We start from the raw sequence: 20,361 nt of genomic DNA, 5'->3' as shown, positions 1-20,361 counted from the left end.
ATGGTAGAAAATACTAAAATATTTAAATTAATAACAATTCAGAGAATAAGTAGCAATGTATGCCACTTATAACCACAAAAACCCTGATACTGAGAACTTTCATTAGTCCAGAACAGGGATTTGCAAACTTATTCTATAAAGGACCAGACAGTAAATATTTTAGGCTTTGCAAGTGAAGGGGTTCAGAACAGCCCTCCCCCCAAGGTGTGCCACTTTGGCATGAGAATCATTTTGAGCTAAAGGCAATCAAGACCCTGTGGGCCCCTGAGAAACTTTTACCTCTCCCTTAAAGGATTTAAATTTGGGGCCTTGCCCATAGTAAGAGTTATTACCAGGAATAACTTTCTATGATCTATCCATAGGACAGGGAAAACTTCTAGTTACTGAACATTGGCTCTTCTTAGCACCCAGCAAATGACCTTCCTCCCCTCCATGGCCCCAAAATGCTTTACCTCTTAGCTCAGAGGTCACAGACACCTCATTTTAACTTTCTGTCTCTGGAACTCTCATGTGTGTGGGGTTCCCATAGGTTCATGTGTAATTCAATTTTATTATTTTTTCTTGTTAATCTGCCTCATGTCAATTTGATTATTAGACCAACTGGAAGAACTTAGAAGTGCAGAAGGAAGTTCTTCCTTCCCACATAAGCTATCTGGTTGCTGTCGCAACTACTGTTCTCTGCCACTGGAGTGCAAAACCCAGAGACAATGGGTTCACAAATGAGACTGTCTGTATTCCAATAAAAGTTTATTTACAAAAACGGGTACTAGGCTGAATTTGGCCTATAGGCCACGGTCAGCAAACCCTGACCTAAAAAGTAAAATGTAGTCCAGACAGCATGGCTCAGTGGTTGAGCATCGACCTATGAACCAAGAGGGCACATGCCCAGGTTGTGGGTTCAATCCCTGAGAGGAGCGGGCAGAGGGGGGGGCGCAGGAGGCAGTCGATCAATGATTCTCTCTCATCACTGATGTTTCTCTCTCTCTCTTTCTCCCCCTTCCTCTCTGAAATCAATAAAAATATATATTTTTTAGAAAAGGAAAATTTAACTCCAAATTACTCTATGTCAATTCTAACTGAACTAAATTAAATTTGACTAACCGTGACTAAAAACATGCAGCAAAACCAACCCGAGGCCTTTAGAAGGAAGTGCGAGTTTCACTTACCAAACAACTTCCCTTCAGTTTTAAAGAAACAATCTGCTTCAAAATGAGTTTTATGTTTACTCTAGCTCATCAAATCCAGCTTGTGCTCATTCACTCTGCCAACAGCTGGAGAGAGAGGCTGACCTGGAGGCATAAATACTTGGGCAGCATGTCTTTTAAGCAGACACCTTTCCAGGAGAGAGAATATGTAACTCATCAATGTCTTCGGAGTTCTTTCCCCAATATGGTCACTGTTCCATGGGGAAAGCGCTCCCTTAGAAAACCAGCTCTTGGAACAGACTGAGGGTTGCCAGATGGGAGGGGGTTTGGGGGCAGGGTGAAAAAGTAAAGGGACTGAAAAGTACAGGCTGGTAGTTACAAACTAGTCATGAGGATGTAATGGACAGCATGGGGAATACAGACAATAATACTGTAATAACTATGTACGATGCCAGGTGGGTACTAGAATTATGGGGGGGAGGGCGTGGTCACTTTGTAAATTATATAAAGGTCTATGACTATGCTGTACACCTGAAACGAATATAAAATAATACTGAATGTCAACTATAATTAAAAAGTAAAATTCTAAAAAAGCATTAAAAATAAATAATATATTAAACTCTTCAACAATAAGGGAAAAAAAGGAAACCTGCTCTTTGGCCCATGTACTCACTTTCTATTTGTAGTAGACGTGAGCCTATTTCAATTAGATTTCCTAAACAACCTCTGAAGCAGGAATGGAGAAGAAGAACCAGGAGGTATTCTCAGTAATATTCTCTGAAATGTCTTTGTCTCTTTATCCCTAGGTCAATAGGGGATGGTGGGAGTGTATGTACGGAAACCAATTAGATGAAGGGGGGAAGAGAGAAAACACGCTGTTTTTACCATCCTCCTAAGAAATACGCTCTGACTAGAGTACAAATAGGAGATGTGAATTACATCCATTCCAGTTACAGAATTTCCCTTCTCTAACCATGAAGCCATCTAACTTGAGAGGGTTTCTATTTTTAACAAACTTAAAGAAATATGGCACACTTCATGACCATTAAAATAGATGTGTTTTTTTTAAATGCAGGGAAGCTTCTTTCAACTCTTGCTGCTGGAGTTAAAAAAAAAACAAATGCCAGAAATAGAACTGAGGTGCAGGATGGATTATTTCTGTTTGCACATTTAGAATCATTTCAATTTCCCAAAGTCTGCTTTAGCATTAATCTCCACTGTCTGGATTTAATTTTTATTTAAAGATGAATAAAAGGACTGAATTTTTTTTTCATCCACACATAACAGAATGTTAAAATAGAAGTATATCAGACTCAGTGTTGGCTTTGTCCCCCAAAACAACAGATGGCAAGGATATCCACATTCCAAAGTGAGGTAAGACTAGCATGCAGGACTTGTAAAGGGGATTTTCAAACAATAGTTTTGCAACTCTCAGCCAAAAGCACCAAGATTAAAATAAATTAGAAAGGAATTTTAGGAGAAAGCTTTTGATGGGGTAGGAGTCACACACACCCCATCCCCAGGGATTAGGTGGACACTGCTCTTGCCCCTTCAATCATAGGACAGTCCAGAGAGCTGGATGCATGTCCCTTGAGCATCCTCAAGTTGTCAGTGGGCAGGCATTGACATGCCTGAACAACCTAAAGATCAAATACTGCTACTGACCAGCTGCAGGGAAATCTGAGCTAAGGGAGTGTGCTGAGTGGGGTGGTCTGCACATGCTGACTTTCAAAGAGAAAGAAAGTATGAGCATTTCTCCCCAACTAGACAGGCAAAAAAGAGAGAGCCAGCAGGGGGCTTCCTTCTCTCATGATCAAAACCAGTCTCTCGGCAACCTCAGGAGCCGGGAGCTGGAAGTGAAGTGTAGATGCCCAGAAGCTGAAGGTGGAGCTATGAGCTGCCAGTTTCAGGAGACAGATTCAAAAACATCAACAACACTTGGGGTGAGAGACCTCCCAGAAATGGAGGGGTGCTCTAAAGAACCCACAATGGAGTCCTAAGAAGGAAAGGTGTTAGTTTTAAATGCCTGCAGGCCTTGAGAGGTCTGATGCCAGATGACAGCAGTATCATATTGAACTATATTAAATTGCCATTTCTGTAGGACAAATATTGGCAATTCATATGACTCATTCCTATAGATCAAGTAAGAATTTTTACACCTCACCTGTCTACCCTCCACCCAATTCAGTCCTGGGTGGGTCCCAACTTACTTCAGTGAGTCAGGAACAAGCAGCCAGACTAGAGAAGAACCAAGCTGAGAGAAGAAGGCACTTAATTTGATAGACTGGACGTATTAGCTACTGAGTGTAAACTGGTTTGTGTGTGGGCATGTAATAAAAAATGACAGGGTCATGTATTCCCAAAGAAGAACCAGAAAAAATGGTGGGATTTGCCCTACATTTCATTCAAGGATTAGAGTAGAATTGCTCCCCAATAACAGGACTAAACGGGAGAAGAATAATGTGGTATTTTATTGTACCTGTTGAGTAATATACTTTCCACCTCACAGTCACACAGAAATAACAAGGTACACCAAACTGTGTAGCCATCCATGTTAAGGCTAGAGATACAGAGTCACCCTTGTTAAAAGAAAAACTGAAGCACATTAAAAATTTTACAAGTTTACTTAAGCAAAAATCAGTTGGAATTAGGCAGTGCCAAACTAGAAGTGGTTAGGAGCACTAACCCAGCAAACTCAGAGAGAGACTTTTATAGAGAAAATATGGAAGCAAAGTAAGGAAATTATTGATTGGCTATAGCTTAAAGCCTAGTTAGCTGTTTGTAACTGGTTGTCTTTTGCATTTTTATATCATTAGCTTGAGGCATTTATTTGCTTACTTCAGCCACCACAGCATTAGTGCCACATCAGTCTAATGGCCTCCTTGTTTAATTAATTTAACACCTTTTACTCCTCTTCCTTTCTCTCCAATCACAATCCAATCAGTCACTAAACCTAATGATTCTTCCTTTAAAGTGTCTCTTTAATTCATCCATTCCTCTTTGGTTTTTGCTGCTCCCCTAAAGCAGTCCCCTGTCCCTCAGACTGTACTATTATAACCCAACATAAAAGGTAGTCATACATTTGTTAAACAAAAATACTAATCTCCTGGTTGTCTCCCTAACTTCAGTTCCTCTCCCTTTAATCACCCCACATGCTATAATCTTCCTAAATTCCTACTTTAACTATGTCATACTATTGCCTAACACTTCCTACAAAAATCAATAAGACAACAAATATTGGTGATTTCTTTTATTTGGGTGTTTATCATAAGTGTGTCATTCTTCTCATTGAATAATGTTTGGGTGTTTTTACACTGAGCATGACTTACTTTTATAATCAGAGGAAAACAATAAAAGTGTAAATTTTATAGCTTTTATAATTCAAGAAGCTCATTCATGCACATTTTTGTTTTCTTTGTCCTCTAAAGTCTTATGTGAAATTTATAACATTGAAACTCAAAGCACAGTAAAAGTTTTGGAGCCCCCTACTGTCTATAAAGTGAAATCTAAAACTTTAGCCTGATATCCAGTACCCTCCAGAGCTTGACTCAGAAACTCTAACAAGAAATCACAATGAAAACATTATCAGTAGATGTGTATTGACCAACTTGGAGAAAGGGTAGATGTGCAAAATGACTGAAAATGTTTGTTAATATTTACATTGTCCTTTCCTTTCCTCTTTAGAATCTAAACATCTGTCACTTTAACTGCAGCTGCAATGTAGTTCTCTAGGAATTTCAACCGAAAGTGAACATCGGGATCAACTGTGGTAGGTACAATAAGTGGAGATGCCCAGTTCCCACCCCAGAGCTACTGAATCAGAATTAACAGGGATGAAACCCAAATATAACAAATGCATTCATTCATCCATTCCTGCAACAGGGAATTATTGCATCTACATGCCAGGCATTGTGCTAGGTGATGGGGATACACTTTCCTGTCATGGAGCTTTTGATCTAGTGGAAAGGCAGATATTTATCAAATAACCACACACATAAATACATAAATAGAAATTAAATAATAATGAAATGAATTAAAGTGAATTAAACTCATGGGGAATTATGAAATCTGAAGATGAGGCTGGAAAGGTAGACTCAGATGAGGCAGGACCTTGTGTGGGCCCTAGTAAACCATCTGGATCTTTTCCCGGGGGCAATGGAAAGCCTTTGGAGAGTTTTTTTTGGTTTTTGTTTTGTTTTATTTTATTTTTTTCTTGATTTTTAGAGAAAGAGGAAGGAGAGGGAGAGAGAAACATTGATGTGAGAGCAAAACATCGATGGCTGCCTCCTGCATGCCCCTTACTGAGGATCAAGCCTGCAACCTGGGTATGTGCCCTGACTGGGAATCAAACCAGCAACCTTTTGGTGCAAAGGATGATGCCCAACCAACTGAGTCATACTGGCCAGGGCGGGCTTTTGGAGAGTTTTAAGCTGAGGAATAATGTGATCCAATTTTAATGTTTAAATTACTTTTGCTGCTGTGTAGAGAAATTGCGAAGGGAAAGAGTAACTTAAGGAAGATCTATTAAGAGATATTGCAGGGGACTCTTCTCCCTCCCCACGTGGGAGTCAGTTCTGTGGGACCCTTCTCCCCCTCCCTACGTGGGAGTCTGTACTTGTTCTTCAATAAATCTCCATCTTTGCTATACCAAAAAGAGAGAGAGAGAGAGAGAGAGAGTGAGAGAGAGAGAGAGATTGCAAACATCTAGGGAAAATATGATGGTGGCTTAGACAAAAATGTTAGAGTTGGCAAATTGCATGATATGTGTATCTTGCCACAATGTTTTTTAAAAAGGAAAATAATTACACTGATCGATAAGTGCTGCAGCAGAGATGTGTACCATGGCCCATGGAAGAACAGAGAATGTAGTACTGACCTTTGCCAGCTGACACTCTAAGAAATAAAATTCTACAACCGATTCCTCCCTCCTTCCTCACTGCACATGGAAGTAAGAACCTGAAGTATTTCCCAAGAAAAGCAGTCTTTTCAGCGGAGGCTAACAAAAGTGTTCTGGAAGCCATGTCCACATTCCAGAGAGGATGCCACTGTTTTCTGACCTGTCACAATTTGCTCCATGCTTTCTGTTAGGCTGTCATCACGAGCCAGGAGGGTGGACCAGATGCTACTTGTCGAGGGCTTCAAGGACAAGCACTGTCCAAACAAAGATGTGCTCTTCTGCAAAGGACAACTGGCTCCAGACAAGCCTGACAGCACAAGCAAACTGACCCAGGCAGCAGCCGGGCAGCAAGGCCGGGACGATAAGGAGCATTCTGAACGGCTAAAAAAAGTCTTCACTGCTGGCCCCTAGCCCAACCTTTCCACAGCTAACTCAAGTGGACATGACTGTCATAAACAAAGGAACCACCCAAAGACCGCTTCTGAATTACATCATAATGTGACACACACACACACCCCATGTGTAATACAGGCTTCCAAAGTGGGATCCCAAGCTCCTAGGCTTGGGATCCCACTTTGGAAGCCTGTATTACACATGGGGGGTGTCACATTATGATGTAATTTCTACCTTCTACTTCTTGTCCCCTATCCCTAGCATTGGCTCCAGGGTGAGATAAGGACTGAGAAACTACAGTCCATTATGGCTAGAAGAGACCACAAGATTATCTTTAGAGTTCAGTGGTTCCCAAGCTGGCTATGTATCTGACTCACCAGAGAAGCTATTATAAAAATTCAGATTATCCCACAAGAACTGATTGAGTAAGTCTAGGGTGTCAGGGGGCTTTATGGAGCTACTCATCTGGAGAGGTAAAGTAGCATAGTGTTTCACCGCTAGGGAGTCCAATGAATAAATCAGGACCCTGCCCCCAGTTCTGTACCTTTTCTACTACCCAGCACTGCCTCTCAGTGGAATAGAGGGAAATTAAGATGCCTGGCTGTGGGCACATATTCAGTACTCGTCAAAATGGGGTCCAGAAAGCAAACAGAGGGCTGGTGTGGCCAGATCCCTCCTGTCTGCTAACAACATTAGCCTGTCTTTTAAAGAACATATAAAATTGCCTTCTAATAACCTGGAATACACTTTTTAAAATCAGAGATGTAAGAACATTTGTAACTAAATCTGGTATATACCTATAAGGGAATATTATTCAGTCTTAAAAAGGAATGAAATTCTGACATACACTACAATATGAATGAGCCTTGATGATATTATGCAAAGTTAAATGAGTCAGTCACAAAAAGGCAAACACTGTTTGATTCCACTATATTAGATACTTAGAGTAGTCAAAATCGTAGCGACAGAAAGTTGAATGGTAGTTGCCAGAGGTTGGGGGCAGGAGAAATGGGCAGTTATTGTTTAATGGGTACAGAGTTTCAGTTTTGCAAGATGAAAAGAGTTCTGGAGATGGTTGCACAAGAATGTGAATGTATTTAGTATCGCTGAACTGTACACTTAAAAATAGTTAAGAGAATAAAGCTTATGTGTATTTTACCATAATTTTAAAATTTGGGGGGGACAAACATTTGTAACTATTTGAAGAACCAAGGATACCAGTCAAGAAATAGATATCCCCCCCAAAGACAGATTGATGTGTCTATCTCTCCCTCACCCTTCCTCTCTCTGAAATAAATAAAAAAAAAAAGTTTGTAAAGAAAGAGCTGGGAGAGGTAGAAGAAGAACAAGTACAATCCCCATAGCAGCAAAGAACTATTCACATTCAATGCAGGTATGCAAATTATGTATATGCACAAGTAGCACCCCAAAAAGTCAGTGTTCTCATTAAATTTTACTAATTTTAAGAGGGCTTAAAAATAATATCAAGAGTTGCTCTGCAATTTAATTATAAACTAGCATCGTAAAAAAAATACATGTCTATGAAGATATAAAATATAAAGAACTTACTATGCTCCACCATCAGAGACTACATAATAAAGGAAATGCAAAGAAGAAGAAGAAGAAGAAGAAGAAGAAGAAAAGAAGAAGAAGAAGAAGAAGAAGAGCCTGAAAATTTTACTAGCTAAAATAATTATTCATCATTAAAAATCCTGAAGGTGAAAAGGAATACTTGAAGGTCAAAAGCAATTTAAGTAATCTAGAAAGGTTAACCGTAGATTAAATGGCTCATTCACACTTACTGTGTAAATGTTACATTGTAGAAATGCCAAAGAGCCCGAGTGCGCTTTGCCTAAACTAAAGGATACTTTTCCTGACCTAGTGGAGCGACTTAAGAATGCCACTCTGATTATCTGCATAATCACTACAAATCAAAGCTCTGATAAGTCCTGTATTTTTTTATAAATTGTCATTCAGTAGTAATAGTAGGATCATTCCATATTTTGTCTGGAAACAAAATGTGACTTCCAAACACTCACCTGAAAATAAGTATTTTCCCCTCCCTGGGATTAATACTAAGAATTGTCACTGTCTTATGAAAACAAAAAAAAAAGAGAGGCTATAATGTTGTACTGTTTAAATAATAAAAATATTTCCACAATTATTAATGGCTAAAAGAAGTTCAATAATAAGCAATATACAGTGCATTAATGCTGTGCAGAAATCAAGAGAAGATAAAAACCAGAGACAAAGGCTAAGTTGGGTTTTGCTTCTCATAACATTTCTTTGATTATACTGACCTCTAGTGGCTCTTGAAGGACTTTTTTTTTCTTTTTTCTTTTTTCTTAGTTGTATGCACTAATATTACATCACCTGGGGGAGAAATCCTTTCACAATGTATATAAATCACATTGTGCATTTTAAATACCCTACAGTTTTATTTTTTCATTATACCTCAAAACTTGGGGGAGGGATATCATATCACCAATAATAAGTACTTGATCTACATGCTGTCTTCAAAAGAATAAGGATGATTATAGAATGTGGAAAAGGAAAAATTATATTTAGTTCAAGACATATGACTACTCTAAAGCTTTAATAGATTCATTTAATAAATATTGACTTCTATGTGCAAAGCACTAGGTCCCAGGGGTACAGGGATAAACAAGTCCCCAAAGACTATAATCTATAACGTGCCATCAATTCAAAGTTACCTGAATGAACCAAGACAAGCACAGAGTGTTATGGAAATGTCTAGAGAGGTTCATTCATTTTATGATGACTGGAGGGCAAAATCAAGTTGCCTGGATAACAGTGAAAAACAGTCTTCCAGGGAACAGCACAGAAAGGCTCTGGGATAAGACAAACGGATAAGTCTAATAGACTTAAGGGATATGTGTCTAACACATGGAGTGCAAGGATAAAGGTAGCACTTAACTAAAGATGAAGGCTATAGAGGTGGGCAAAGGCCAAATTTTGCAAATGTTTTTAATTGTTTTAGTACCTAAATTTTCTTTTTTTCCCCCCCTACCTAAGCCATATGATAGGTCAAGTACACAAACCAGAAATTCTATAAATCTTCCCACCTACAATCTTACATCTTCTAGAAGTCTTTCTCCACTATTTTATCCTCTTCTCTCCTCTGATACTTATTCTGTTCACCATTCACTGAACAAATTAATCTCTCAGATGCCACCACTTACCTGAGACTTCCCTGCCTAGTCATTGCACTGGGTGGTTTCCAAATGGACCAGTGATGGACACCTGACCCAGGGAAGCCCATCTACCCATGAAGATGCTTGCTTATAAGGCTTTAAGGACAGTGGTGATTTAGCTGAGCCAATGTGACCGTTCCAGATTTGGACCAGAGAACACCTTAAAGGATGTCAGAAGTGTTTGAAGAAAATGGAGCAGACCCCAAGAGACAGAGGGAATACCTGGTCCCAAAAACATCGGTGCTCATCCTTACAATAAATCCTCTTTATCCCAAGGTGGTCTCAATGAGACTCCATCCTTGGAGGCATAGATGGACCTCAATAACTCAGCACCTTACCATTCCACTGCCTTCTGTTTTTCTGTCACCGCTGTGTCATTTAACTTTTATCATATTATTCTTCTCACCATAGGAATGGTCTTTGAAGACAGAGATCACATGTTTAGCTTCCTTGTATTCATCACAGCACTATAAGCCCTCAACACATATTGGATGGATGGATGGATGGATGGATGGATGGATAGATGGATGGATGGATGGATGATGGATGGACAAACAAAAACAAATTCCTAGTGACTTTATAGTGAAATCAAAAAGTGGGAACTGAGAATAAAACCTAACTCCTTAAACTCACAATCTGCTTCCTAATCCTCAAACCCTATCATTCTCCATACACTCCAAACCTCTCCCAAATCCCAGACACATGAGGCTCTCCGCCTCTACACAAATCCTCTCTCCTAAGTCTCACACACGTCTGCTCTTTCCTCTTTCTCTACAAGTTCAATTGTCTACTCCCCCAGTATCCATCACCCCTGCTCTACGTCTCTATAACTCCTTGTACATGCCTCTACACATTCTCATTTCCCGTCTGTCTCCCTTTCCTGGCACAACTTCTCCACAAGCCCAGCGTGCTCTTCATCTTTATGCAGATGCTCAAAAAACAGGTGCTAACTAAGGTGACGAGTTCTGCTTTTAGGACGTGGTTCCAGAAAATGTTAACCAAAGGAAAAAACTGTTTACTTTTTTTTTATTATTATTGATTTTATTACAGAGAGGAAGAGAGAGGGATAGAGAGTCAGAAACATCGATGATAGAGAAACATCGATCAGCTGCCTCTTGCGCACCCCCTACTGTTTACTTTTTTTTTTTTTTTATTGATTTTATTACAGAGAGGAAGAGAGAGGGATAGAGAGTCAGAAACATCGATGATAGAGAAACATCGATCAGCTGCCTCTTGCGCACCCCCTACTGGGGATGTGCCCGCAACCAAGGTACATGCCCTTGACCGAATCAAACCCGGGACCCTTCAGTCCGAAGGCCGACGGTCTATCCACTGAGCCAAACCAGTCTCGGCAAAACTGTTTACTTTTCTATGTATTAAGCACTTGATACTTTTACCTTACCTCAGGTCTAATGCTAATGAATGCTTATTCCTTCTAGTACAGTGGTTCTCAGTGGAGGAGGGGAGGGCATTTCCCCCCAGGAGACATTTGGTGAAGTCTGGAGACATTTTTGATTGTCACAACTTGGAGAGAGGGGAGACCACCACTGGCATCTAGTGGTCAGAGGCCAGAGATACTGTTCAATGTCCTCCAATGCACAGGACAGCACCCACAACAAAGAATTTTCATCCCAAATGTCAATAATGAGAAGCCCTGTTTCAATAGAATATCTTTTAAGCTCTTATTCACAAATTTATGTTAATAAATTCCAAAGGGAAACATTCAATGGATCTTCAAACATCACACGGTGATGCACAGGAGAACACCTGAATCACAGATGGTGTTCTAATGCCCCTGCCTGGTTAGATCCCAGAGCTACAGGAGTTAGCAGCAAATAAAGGAAGCAGGTGGAAGAGTTGGGGGGAAAGAAGGACTGGGGAACAGAAGATGGATGTGGCTGTTTAAAGTGATTGTGTGTTATGGAAGCATGGAACAGAGAGTGGAATCTCGGAGGGAAGGCGGGGGAGGGTGGGTGGGTGGGAAATAATCAACCAAAGGCTTTGTATGCATATATGCATAAGCCATGGACACAGAGACTAGGGTGGAAAAGGTCTGGGCTGGAGGTGGTCAATGGGGGGAGAAAGGGGCCATATGTAATACTTTCAACAAAAAAAAGATTTAAAATAATAATTAAAAATAAATAAAGTCACTGTGTTTTAAAACAAAAATAAAAATAGGAGTCATCATTCTGAGACATAGAATTTGTTAAATAATACCTATGTATTCATTACTTAGTTTTAAAATACTCAATATATGCAATAAATAAGTAAAATAAACATCATTTAATCAGTTTTACACTAAAAGGTGAAATGTTTTAACCTTGAAACATTACATTATAGAAAAAGACAACAATGATTGAAACGCATACATTACAATTAAGTGAACCCATTGAAAAACATAGTAAATTAAAAACAAACCACTTAAATTGTCTGGATGTTCAGATTAATGTTTTTCTGTTCACTGAGTAAATGACTCTGGATATATTTCCCCACCTGACCTATTTAAATCAGTTTAATGTTCCCCCTAAAAATATATTTATACTCACATTGACTTGAGCTTGAATGGACCAGTCACCAAGTATTGGATGGGAAGATAATTGAAAAGTTTTGGAAATGACTCCAAGGTCACTTTGTTCTGACAACCACTGTTGGATCAAATTTGACTTGGGGTCCTACAATGAAAACCATACATGTTAACCATACAAAAGCTGCCTGTGTACATATATACACTATCTACTTATGAACAATCCCATCAGCATTGATGTTTTGTTTGTTCCAAAATATGGCACAGAGATCATTTTTGAAAAAGATGTCAGCTCTATACCACTAAATAAGACAAATCAAAGTTTCTTCTTTGCTCATATTCTCCTGAGAATATCTTGATTCTTCTCAACTTTTTAATTCCAGGCATCATGTTTCTTCTACATGAACACTACAACATGCACATCAGCAAACCTGTCTTGTTGTTGTTGTTTAAAAATATTCCACTGTACAGATAATAGGCTTCAGATATTAAATGCCCACTATGTGTCAGACACTCTGCCTAATCATTACCATTCATACACCATTCAATCACTAAAATTCTCCTTCAGGGCAGGATTATCTAAAAGTATAGTTGAGAAAATTGATGCCTAGAGAGGTTAGGTAAGTACTCAACTATTAGCATGATCCAATATTATAGCACTACTAGAGGCCCGGTGCATGAAAATTCATTCACTGGAGGAGGGGTTCCTCAGCCCGGCCTACCCCCTCTCACAGTCTGGGAGCCCTCAGGGGTGGGAGGCAACCAGGCGATCAGGGGAAGGCGAGGCCCCCATCACACCTCTGCTGCTGCCACTGCCAGCAGTGCAAGCATCGGCCGGCCCTGGTTACCTGAGCCTCGGGCAGCCCTGGGTGGCTGGGCAGCTGCCATCTGAGGCTTGCCTGTGCCTCAGGCCAGCCCTGGGTGGCTGGGGGGTTTAGGGGACTGGGGAACTCCGGAGGCAGGCACACGGCAGGGCCAGGCCTGCCTGGGGGTGGGCCCGGCCTTGCTGCACGCCTGCCGCCCCAGCGGGGCTGAGGGGCCTGGGTGCCGCCATCTTGTGGCTGTGGGTACCACCATCTTTGAGGGCATGGTAGTCAATTAACATATTCCCTCCTTATTGGCTGTGGTGCCACCATCTTTGAGGGCAGGGCACTCAATTAGCATATTCCCTCTTTATTGGCTGTGGATGCCGCCATCTTTGCAATGGCATGAGGGTCAATTAACATATTCCCTCTTTATTAGATAGGATTACGTGGTAGAATTCATGACTCAAGCCCATTCTCTTTTAATTCAATAATAGTGTAACCAAGGGGCTGTATGAAAAACACTTGCTTATTCCTATACTCTCCCAGACAACAATCCCCTCTCACACCATTCATTTAGCCAAACCAGCAGTCAGCCCTGATTCCTCTGACATTCCCAGCCCTATCATCTCTGTCTCTTTACTGTCTCCCTAATTTGTCTGCTTTTCATCCTCTCATACAGCCACCAGGTCCTTGTTTTCTAACTATTGCAAATAATCTCTCTCCTCTAATACATCTTCCCCACTACTAACAGTGTTATCCCTAAACATAAATCTGAGACTGAGGCTAAGTGGCAGAAATAGTTGGCACAATTCCTGGTATATAATCAGCAGTGAATAAACAGTGGCTATCATCATTCTCTTAGACCACTAGGTCACTAAAGCTTTTATGTTTACCTACAGAATGAGTTCTACGCTGCTTTGCAGAGTTTACGAGGCTTAGTAAACTGACCCTCTTTACATTTCTAGGCTCATCTTCCTCCAAGCATACAGATTTGTTTGCATTTTACCCCAAAAGCTCATGCATCTAGGCCTCTACAATTGCTGAATGGAATGCCCTCCCTTCCTTGTCCAACAGGTGAAATAAGCACATGTCTTGCCTCGAACAGGCAGAAATGACCACCTCTTGGAGAGCCCCTAGGAATCTGGAGTTTATCTCTCTTGAATACATATTACTCTTTAAAGTATTCACTAGTTATCTGGAGGGGTGGGAGCTGATGTTTTGTTTGTTCTGGACTAGACTGTGAACTCCTGAGAGCAGGGATTAAATGTTTTCCCTTATTCTCTGTCCTTTGACTAGAGTCACTGGGTCGGTCGAGTTATTAGAAGCCAGAAGAAATCTCTCTCCCCAAGTGAAGGAGAAGGTGAAAGTCAGGAGCAAGCACAATGCTGAGAACCTAGTAGCCAGAAACTAATTGTTAAAACCAAAGACCAAAAGCCCATCAAGAATAAGCAGGTCACCGTCCTTGGCCAACTCCTAGGGCAGGCATTGTAACCAGCAGCTGGCTCTCCTCTGCCTGCCCCAGCATGATGCGTGGGAGGACTACGGAGTTAAAGGCTCAAAAACAAAGGAAGAAACACAAATAGCTAATAAATATGTGCTGTCTAATAATTCTAAAAAATGCAACTGAAAACAATGCAATGCCATTTTTCTTTTGTCAGACTGACAAAGATAAAAAAAAAAAAGTAATAACGATAACTCCCAGTGCTATTGAAAGCATAGGGCAAGGGGTGTTCGTACTCTGCTGATGTGTTACTTTGTTGAGGCTGCACATTTCTCCCAGGTGGTGTCATGGCCCTACGAACCAAGGAAGTCTGAACTGAAGTCTTCGGTGACTTTGCACATAGAGGATCTGGAAGGTTGGGAGTGAATGAGATAATCCCTCTGGTTTCTCAAGCCTGTCACCAACAGGCAGACATAGAGAATGCAGAAACACCGGTAGTCTTTGCACAGCACATCGGGATTTCAACAGGCCATGCATGGTGGCCTCCCAGCAGAACCCACCATCTGCAAGGGGTCACTTCCTGCTGGGGCCCACACAGCCAGTGCCCCTGTCACAGCTAGAACAGCTGCACAGGGAGAAGCTGGAAAAGCCACCCCTCGTGCCCTTTGAGTAACGTCTGGATGGCTCTGGCTCTCCGTCAGCTGCTTCCACAGCACAGCGCCAGCTGCCTGTGCCAGGCTATCTTAAGCAGTGCACTCTCCCTGGCTGAAAAAATATGTCCGCAGGGAGTATTTCTGCCACTCCCTAGAGTCCTGGAATATGCACACACTGAGTGTCCAGCATGTAGAATTAGAGAAGTCGAATCACTTAAACAAGGTGCCCTCACCTGGCCAGGAAGGAGGTTCTGGTTTAACCACTGCTGCTCCAGGCCAGAATGCCACGGCACAGTGAGGATGTGTCCCCATGCCAACACCTGTTCCCACATAAGGTCATTCACCTGTGCCAGGAGTAACAACTCCTTCAAGAACGGAGGTCAAGGTAGAAGCCAGCTGTGCCAGCTTCCATCACAGTGTCCAAGGCACTTACTGCAATAGTGTTAGGCCAGATTGGCTGGAAGAGGCCAAAATTAGGGCAGAATTAGACATGCTTTTCCCACTGCTGAAAGGCCTCTAAAACCCTTTTCCTTCCTGAAAAGATCTGTTATTGGGTCAGAAAAAAATGAATAAGACCCAGTGGTTTAAAAAAATAACAACACTGAATATTCTGTGACATGCAATATAGCTACATCCTACAGTCAGTCATTCTTGGCTAAGCAAGATGGGCCCCAAAAAGTCAACCGGGAGAGAGAACCAAGATGATGGCGTAGGCAAATGCCTGTACTCACTGCCTCCCACAACCACACCAAAATGACAACTAAAATACAGAACAACCATCATCCAGAATCACTGGAAAGCTGGCTGAGTGGAAGTACTACAACTAGAAAAGTAAAGAAGAAAGCGCACTGAGACTGGTAGGAGGTGCAGAGGCTCAGAACGGACTGGTCCAGCACCCAGGTGTGCCACTTTTTGAATCAGGAGGGAGATCACCTCTGCAGAGGCCACCAGGAGGAGCAAGGGGTCCCAGCCCCACACCAGACGCCCAGCCCAGGATCTCAGAGCTGGGAAAAAGAAGTCACTATGGGCAGTAAGAACTACAGGCTGTAAAAACCAGTGCAGATTGGGGCTGAGTGACACACAGGCTGCTGGAGATACAGCTGCTCCTCTTAAAAGGCCAGCACCACGAACTGAAGTTACAAGCTCCCGCTTCCTCTGAGTTCCAGTGCCAGTTGAGGCTCTGGGGACCCAGACACATATGAGGAGAAATCGGACTGTCTGGCACCAGGGCAGGAACTCGGGGGCGGCTTTCTTCCAGACAGAGATGCTCACAGTGGTCATGTTCCCATGCTGGGACCACCCTGGTGCAGGGCTGACTGGCAGCCATTTCTGTTTGCCCTGGTGATTCCCTAAAACTCCACCCCATCCAATTTACAACCCCAACCAAGCTGTGGGCAATGGCTTTTGCATATGAATGGCCTGTCCTTTCTCAGTCTAAAGACCTTTCAAACAAGTTGCAGCTGGGTCAGGGAGCCCCAAACCTATCAATAAGAAGCCCAAGACTCGGCACTAGCACCAGCCTGCCTTGCTTCACAGCTGGGTCTCATCTGGGAACTTCCAAACCCCATACAAAGAGGAAGAATCTGCAGATCTCTCTGTAGTTTCTACTGGGTGGCCCCAGGCAGTGTCTGAATTTGCACCTCCCTCGAGACCCAAGAGCCAGTGTACCCAGTGGTCAGTATGAGACCATACCAGATTACAACTCTACACATCCATAAGCAACACACTCAAGGGGCAGACTCAGTGAGCACCAAAGCCTCACTGAAGCAAGTCCTGCCCCATAAGGGTGTCTCCTACACAGCAGCTCTCCTACTGTAGTCACAGTTGGTCCCCTCAGCCAATTGGCCTGGAGGTCAATTCCTCCCAGTGAATCTAAAAACCAAACGAATAAAAAATCTGATTAACAGAATATATTTATGAATGGAATAGAATCAGGGGTATGGAAATGGAACAGACTGACGATTCTCAGAGGGAAGGGGGTGTGGGGGATGTGGGAAGAGATTAGACAAAGATTTTATATACATGTATGCATTACCTATGGACACAGACAATAGAGTGGTGAGGGCCTGGGGCGGGGTGGGAACCGGGTGAAGGGGAGCTGTGTGGGGGGGAAAAGAGGGACCTCTGTAATAATCTCAACAATAAAGGTTAATTTTTTTAAAAAAGTCAGCCGGTAGCCATCAGATGCACTTCTCTATTTAGCCTGCAGGTGGTGCTGTGTAAGGGGAATACAACTGTCCAAGTCAGGGGCTCTTGTTAAACTAAGTCCCACTTTTTTCTGGGAAATTTTTCCAAGAAATCAACTCAACTATTCCTCACTGAACGATGTAGAAAGCATCACTGTCTGATGAAGCCCAGCCCAAATGATTGTTTTCAGATGGAGGAGTACAGGGTGTGGGCATCCGCATCAATGCTATGATCTGGCCTCTGCAAGTTACAAGGAAGGAGGTAGACTTGAGCTCATGTCTCAGCCTCACTGCCTGGATGCAGAGAGCAGAGTATAGCCACCTCCCCTTCACTGTTCCCAAATACTTTGCGTTCCAGGTGGAATTTTAGTCTAAACTCCACTCCCCTGAGCCAAGAGTGCCACACATGGGCCAAGTCAGTAGGATCCCTCAGGACCAGAGGCAGCAAGAGGAAGGTCTCTCTAACTGTTTCTGGGAAAGCTGAATGTGACATGCGAAGTTCAAAATTAGAGATAAGAGCAGAAAGAATCTGCAAATCAAAGGTTTCAAAGGCAGGTGCTAGAGCAGAATAGAGAGGCAAAATGATAAAAATGCACCGAGCAGCTGTCCAGAATGAGCAGGGTTAGCTCTGGGTTAATGGCTCAAACAGGCACTTTATTCAGTGCTGGCTTTAAGGTAGAAGAAAGCAAATTGGATGTGTAAGCAGCTAAAGACAAGCAGGCATTTACCTCTACCCACAGTTTCTGGCATAGAGTAAGTTCTCAGTATATGTGGATAAAGGATAAAGGATGGTGCGAATGGAATCCATAAAGCCCAGCTCAGAGAGTCACGTGAATTTAGAAATGCTATTCACTATGACAACCTACTTTATAGATACTCCAATACACAGCAGGGGCAGAAATTCACAGAGCCGCCAGCTCTGAAGTAATCCTAGTTTAATCCAGGAAGACACTGAACTAAAAGCCTGACTTTACCTCCCATTCTGTTATTCATCAGAACATTGAGGGTAGCCAATGTCCCGGACTGAACGGATTCCTGGGACCAGGGACTTTCAGTTTTAAAATCAAGAGAGTCCCAGACAAACTGGGACTGGGAGTTGGTTGCCTTATTTCCATGTTACAATTTAATGTCTAGCATTCTCCTCGGCTAAAATGTAGAAACCACATCCAGGTGGGTCTCAACTGTCTTCAACTTGGTTCTCACAGGAATGCACTCAGTCTGCTGACCACGCTGCCTCCAGATGATCGGAGTGTTCAAGCAGCAAAGGACAGTGACTCCCTGCCAGAGGAGGCTCCTACAATAATAATAGCTGACATTTAGTGAGCATGTACTATGTGCCAGGCACAGTTCTAAAGGCTTTACTTGAATTATCTCACTTAATCCTCAAAAAGTTTCTGAGATATTATTATACACTGGTGGCCCACTGCACAAATTTTGTGCACTCGGGGAGGGGGGGGTCCCCCAGCCTAGCCTGTGCCCTGTCACAGTGCAGGAGCCCCGGGATCCATCCCCCCAAAGAGGTAGGCCCCACCCAGCCATCCGGGGCTCCTCGATGGGTTGCCCCAAAGAGGTAGGCCAGAGCCAGGGGAGGCCTGCAAACCCTCAGCTGGGCCCACGGCGAAGGAGCTTCTCCATGCACCTGCAGACCCTCGGGCCGGTGCAGCGGGGCAGGGACTCGAGCCTCACATCCCCGGGGCCTATTGCCGGGGTCGGGGACACGAGCCTCATGTCCTGGGCCCAGTGCCGGGGGCAGGGACACAAGCCTAATGTCTCCAGGCCGGCGCAGGGGGGCGGAGACGCGAGCCTCACATCCTGGGGCCCGTTGCTGGGGTCGGGACGCGAGCCTCATGTCTCTGGGCCGGCACAGGGGGTGGGGATGCAAGCCTGCTGATCGGTCATTACGTGATGGCACCCCAACCAATTTGCATATTATGCTATTATTTGATAGATTTTACAGATAAGGAAACAGAGGGTCAGAGAGCTTAATTTCCTTAAGATCCCACAACCAGAGCTATTCTTAGAGCAGATTCTTTTCAGATTTATGTCATATCACGTTATGCCTCTCCTCAGAATTCTCCAGTGAGTTCTCATTTCACTCAGAATAAAATGCAAAGTCCATGTAAATGGCCAACAGGACCCCGTAAGACCCCTCCTCCAACCCACTTACCTGATTCTCCTAAAACTGAGTTCCCTCATTCCCTGGGCTCCAGCACACTGTCAGCGTGTGGTTCCCCCAAAGCTCCTAACAAGCTCCCACCTCAGGGCCTATGCACGTGCTGTTCCCTCTGTTTGTCTGAGCTCATGCTTTTATTTCCTTTAAGCCTCTGCTCAAGTAGTATTTCCCTAACAACCTGAGAGGAAATAGCAATCTCTCTCTTTCGCGTGCACTCGCTCACTCTCTCTCTCTCTCTCTCTCTCTCTCTCTCTCTCTCTCTCTCTCTCTCTCTCACACACACACACACACACACACACACAAATATATACATATCTACCTATCTGTGTGTGTCTGTGTGTGTGTGTGTGTGTGTGTGTGTGTGTGTGTGTGTGTGTGTTTCTATTGTCTATCTTCCCACTGGAATATAAGCCCGATGTGAACAGGGACCTAATCTGTTATGTTCACTGCCCTATCCCAGCACCTGGAACAGAAATTCAATAAATGGTTAACAAATAAATAAATCCATGAAGAAGCCAGGACTGGAACCCCAGCTCCCCCTCCTAGAGAGAGTATTCCATGTTGGGAGGGAAGCTTGTCCATGGGGAATTCTAAGATAACATGTACGAAACTTACAAGAGAGCTTCAGTAAGATGGCTCGAACTCCTCCCTTCATTTCTGTCTGGCACTTACCATAATTCGAATGTTTACAGGGGTTTTGGCAGGTTTAAAATCTGAGAAGAGTGTAACAACACGAAACTTCACTTCTTGCTTTGGCTTGTACAGGGTTTTGTCTGTTTGAACGAAGACCGTCATTCTCTTTCTGTCAAATGATAAGCGTGTACTATTAGAAAATAAAAGCTCATCCTGTGCACGTCCAGTTACACGGAGCTCATAGATCTCATCTTCACTTTTCAGAGGTAACTAGGGAAAAAAGAAATCAGACATA

At 42.9% G+C, this 20,361-nt stretch overlaps 1 protein-coding gene across 4 annotated transcripts in view; it reads right to left on the bottom strand.

The window, feature by feature from the left end:
• CD109 (CD109 molecule) overlaps positions 1-20,361 on the bottom strand; it is a 114,721-nt gene that overhangs the window by 66,900 nt on the left and 27,460 nt on the right. For all 4 annotated transcript variants that reach the window (XM_054721655.1, XM_008139481.3, XM_054721654.1 and 1 more), the window contains exons 4-5: positions 20,106-20,336; positions 12,197-12,322 (exon numbers count right to left, since the gene is read on the bottom strand). In XM_054721655.1, the coding sequence (XP_054577630.1) occupies positions 12,197-12,322; positions 20,106-20,336 (357 nt within the window). The remainder of the gene's footprint in view (positions 1-12,196; positions 12,323-20,105; positions 20,337-20,361) is intronic.

The sequence above is a fragment of the Eptesicus fuscus genome, chromosome 10 (assembly GCF_027574615.1).
Source record: "Eptesicus fuscus isolate TK198812 chromosome 10, DD_ASM_mEF_20220401, whole genome shotgun sequence".
Taxonomy (NCBI): Eukaryota; Metazoa; Chordata; class Mammalia; order Chiroptera; family Vespertilionidae; genus Eptesicus; species Eptesicus fuscus.
This window is presented reverse-complemented; position numbering and strand designations above follow the sequence as displayed.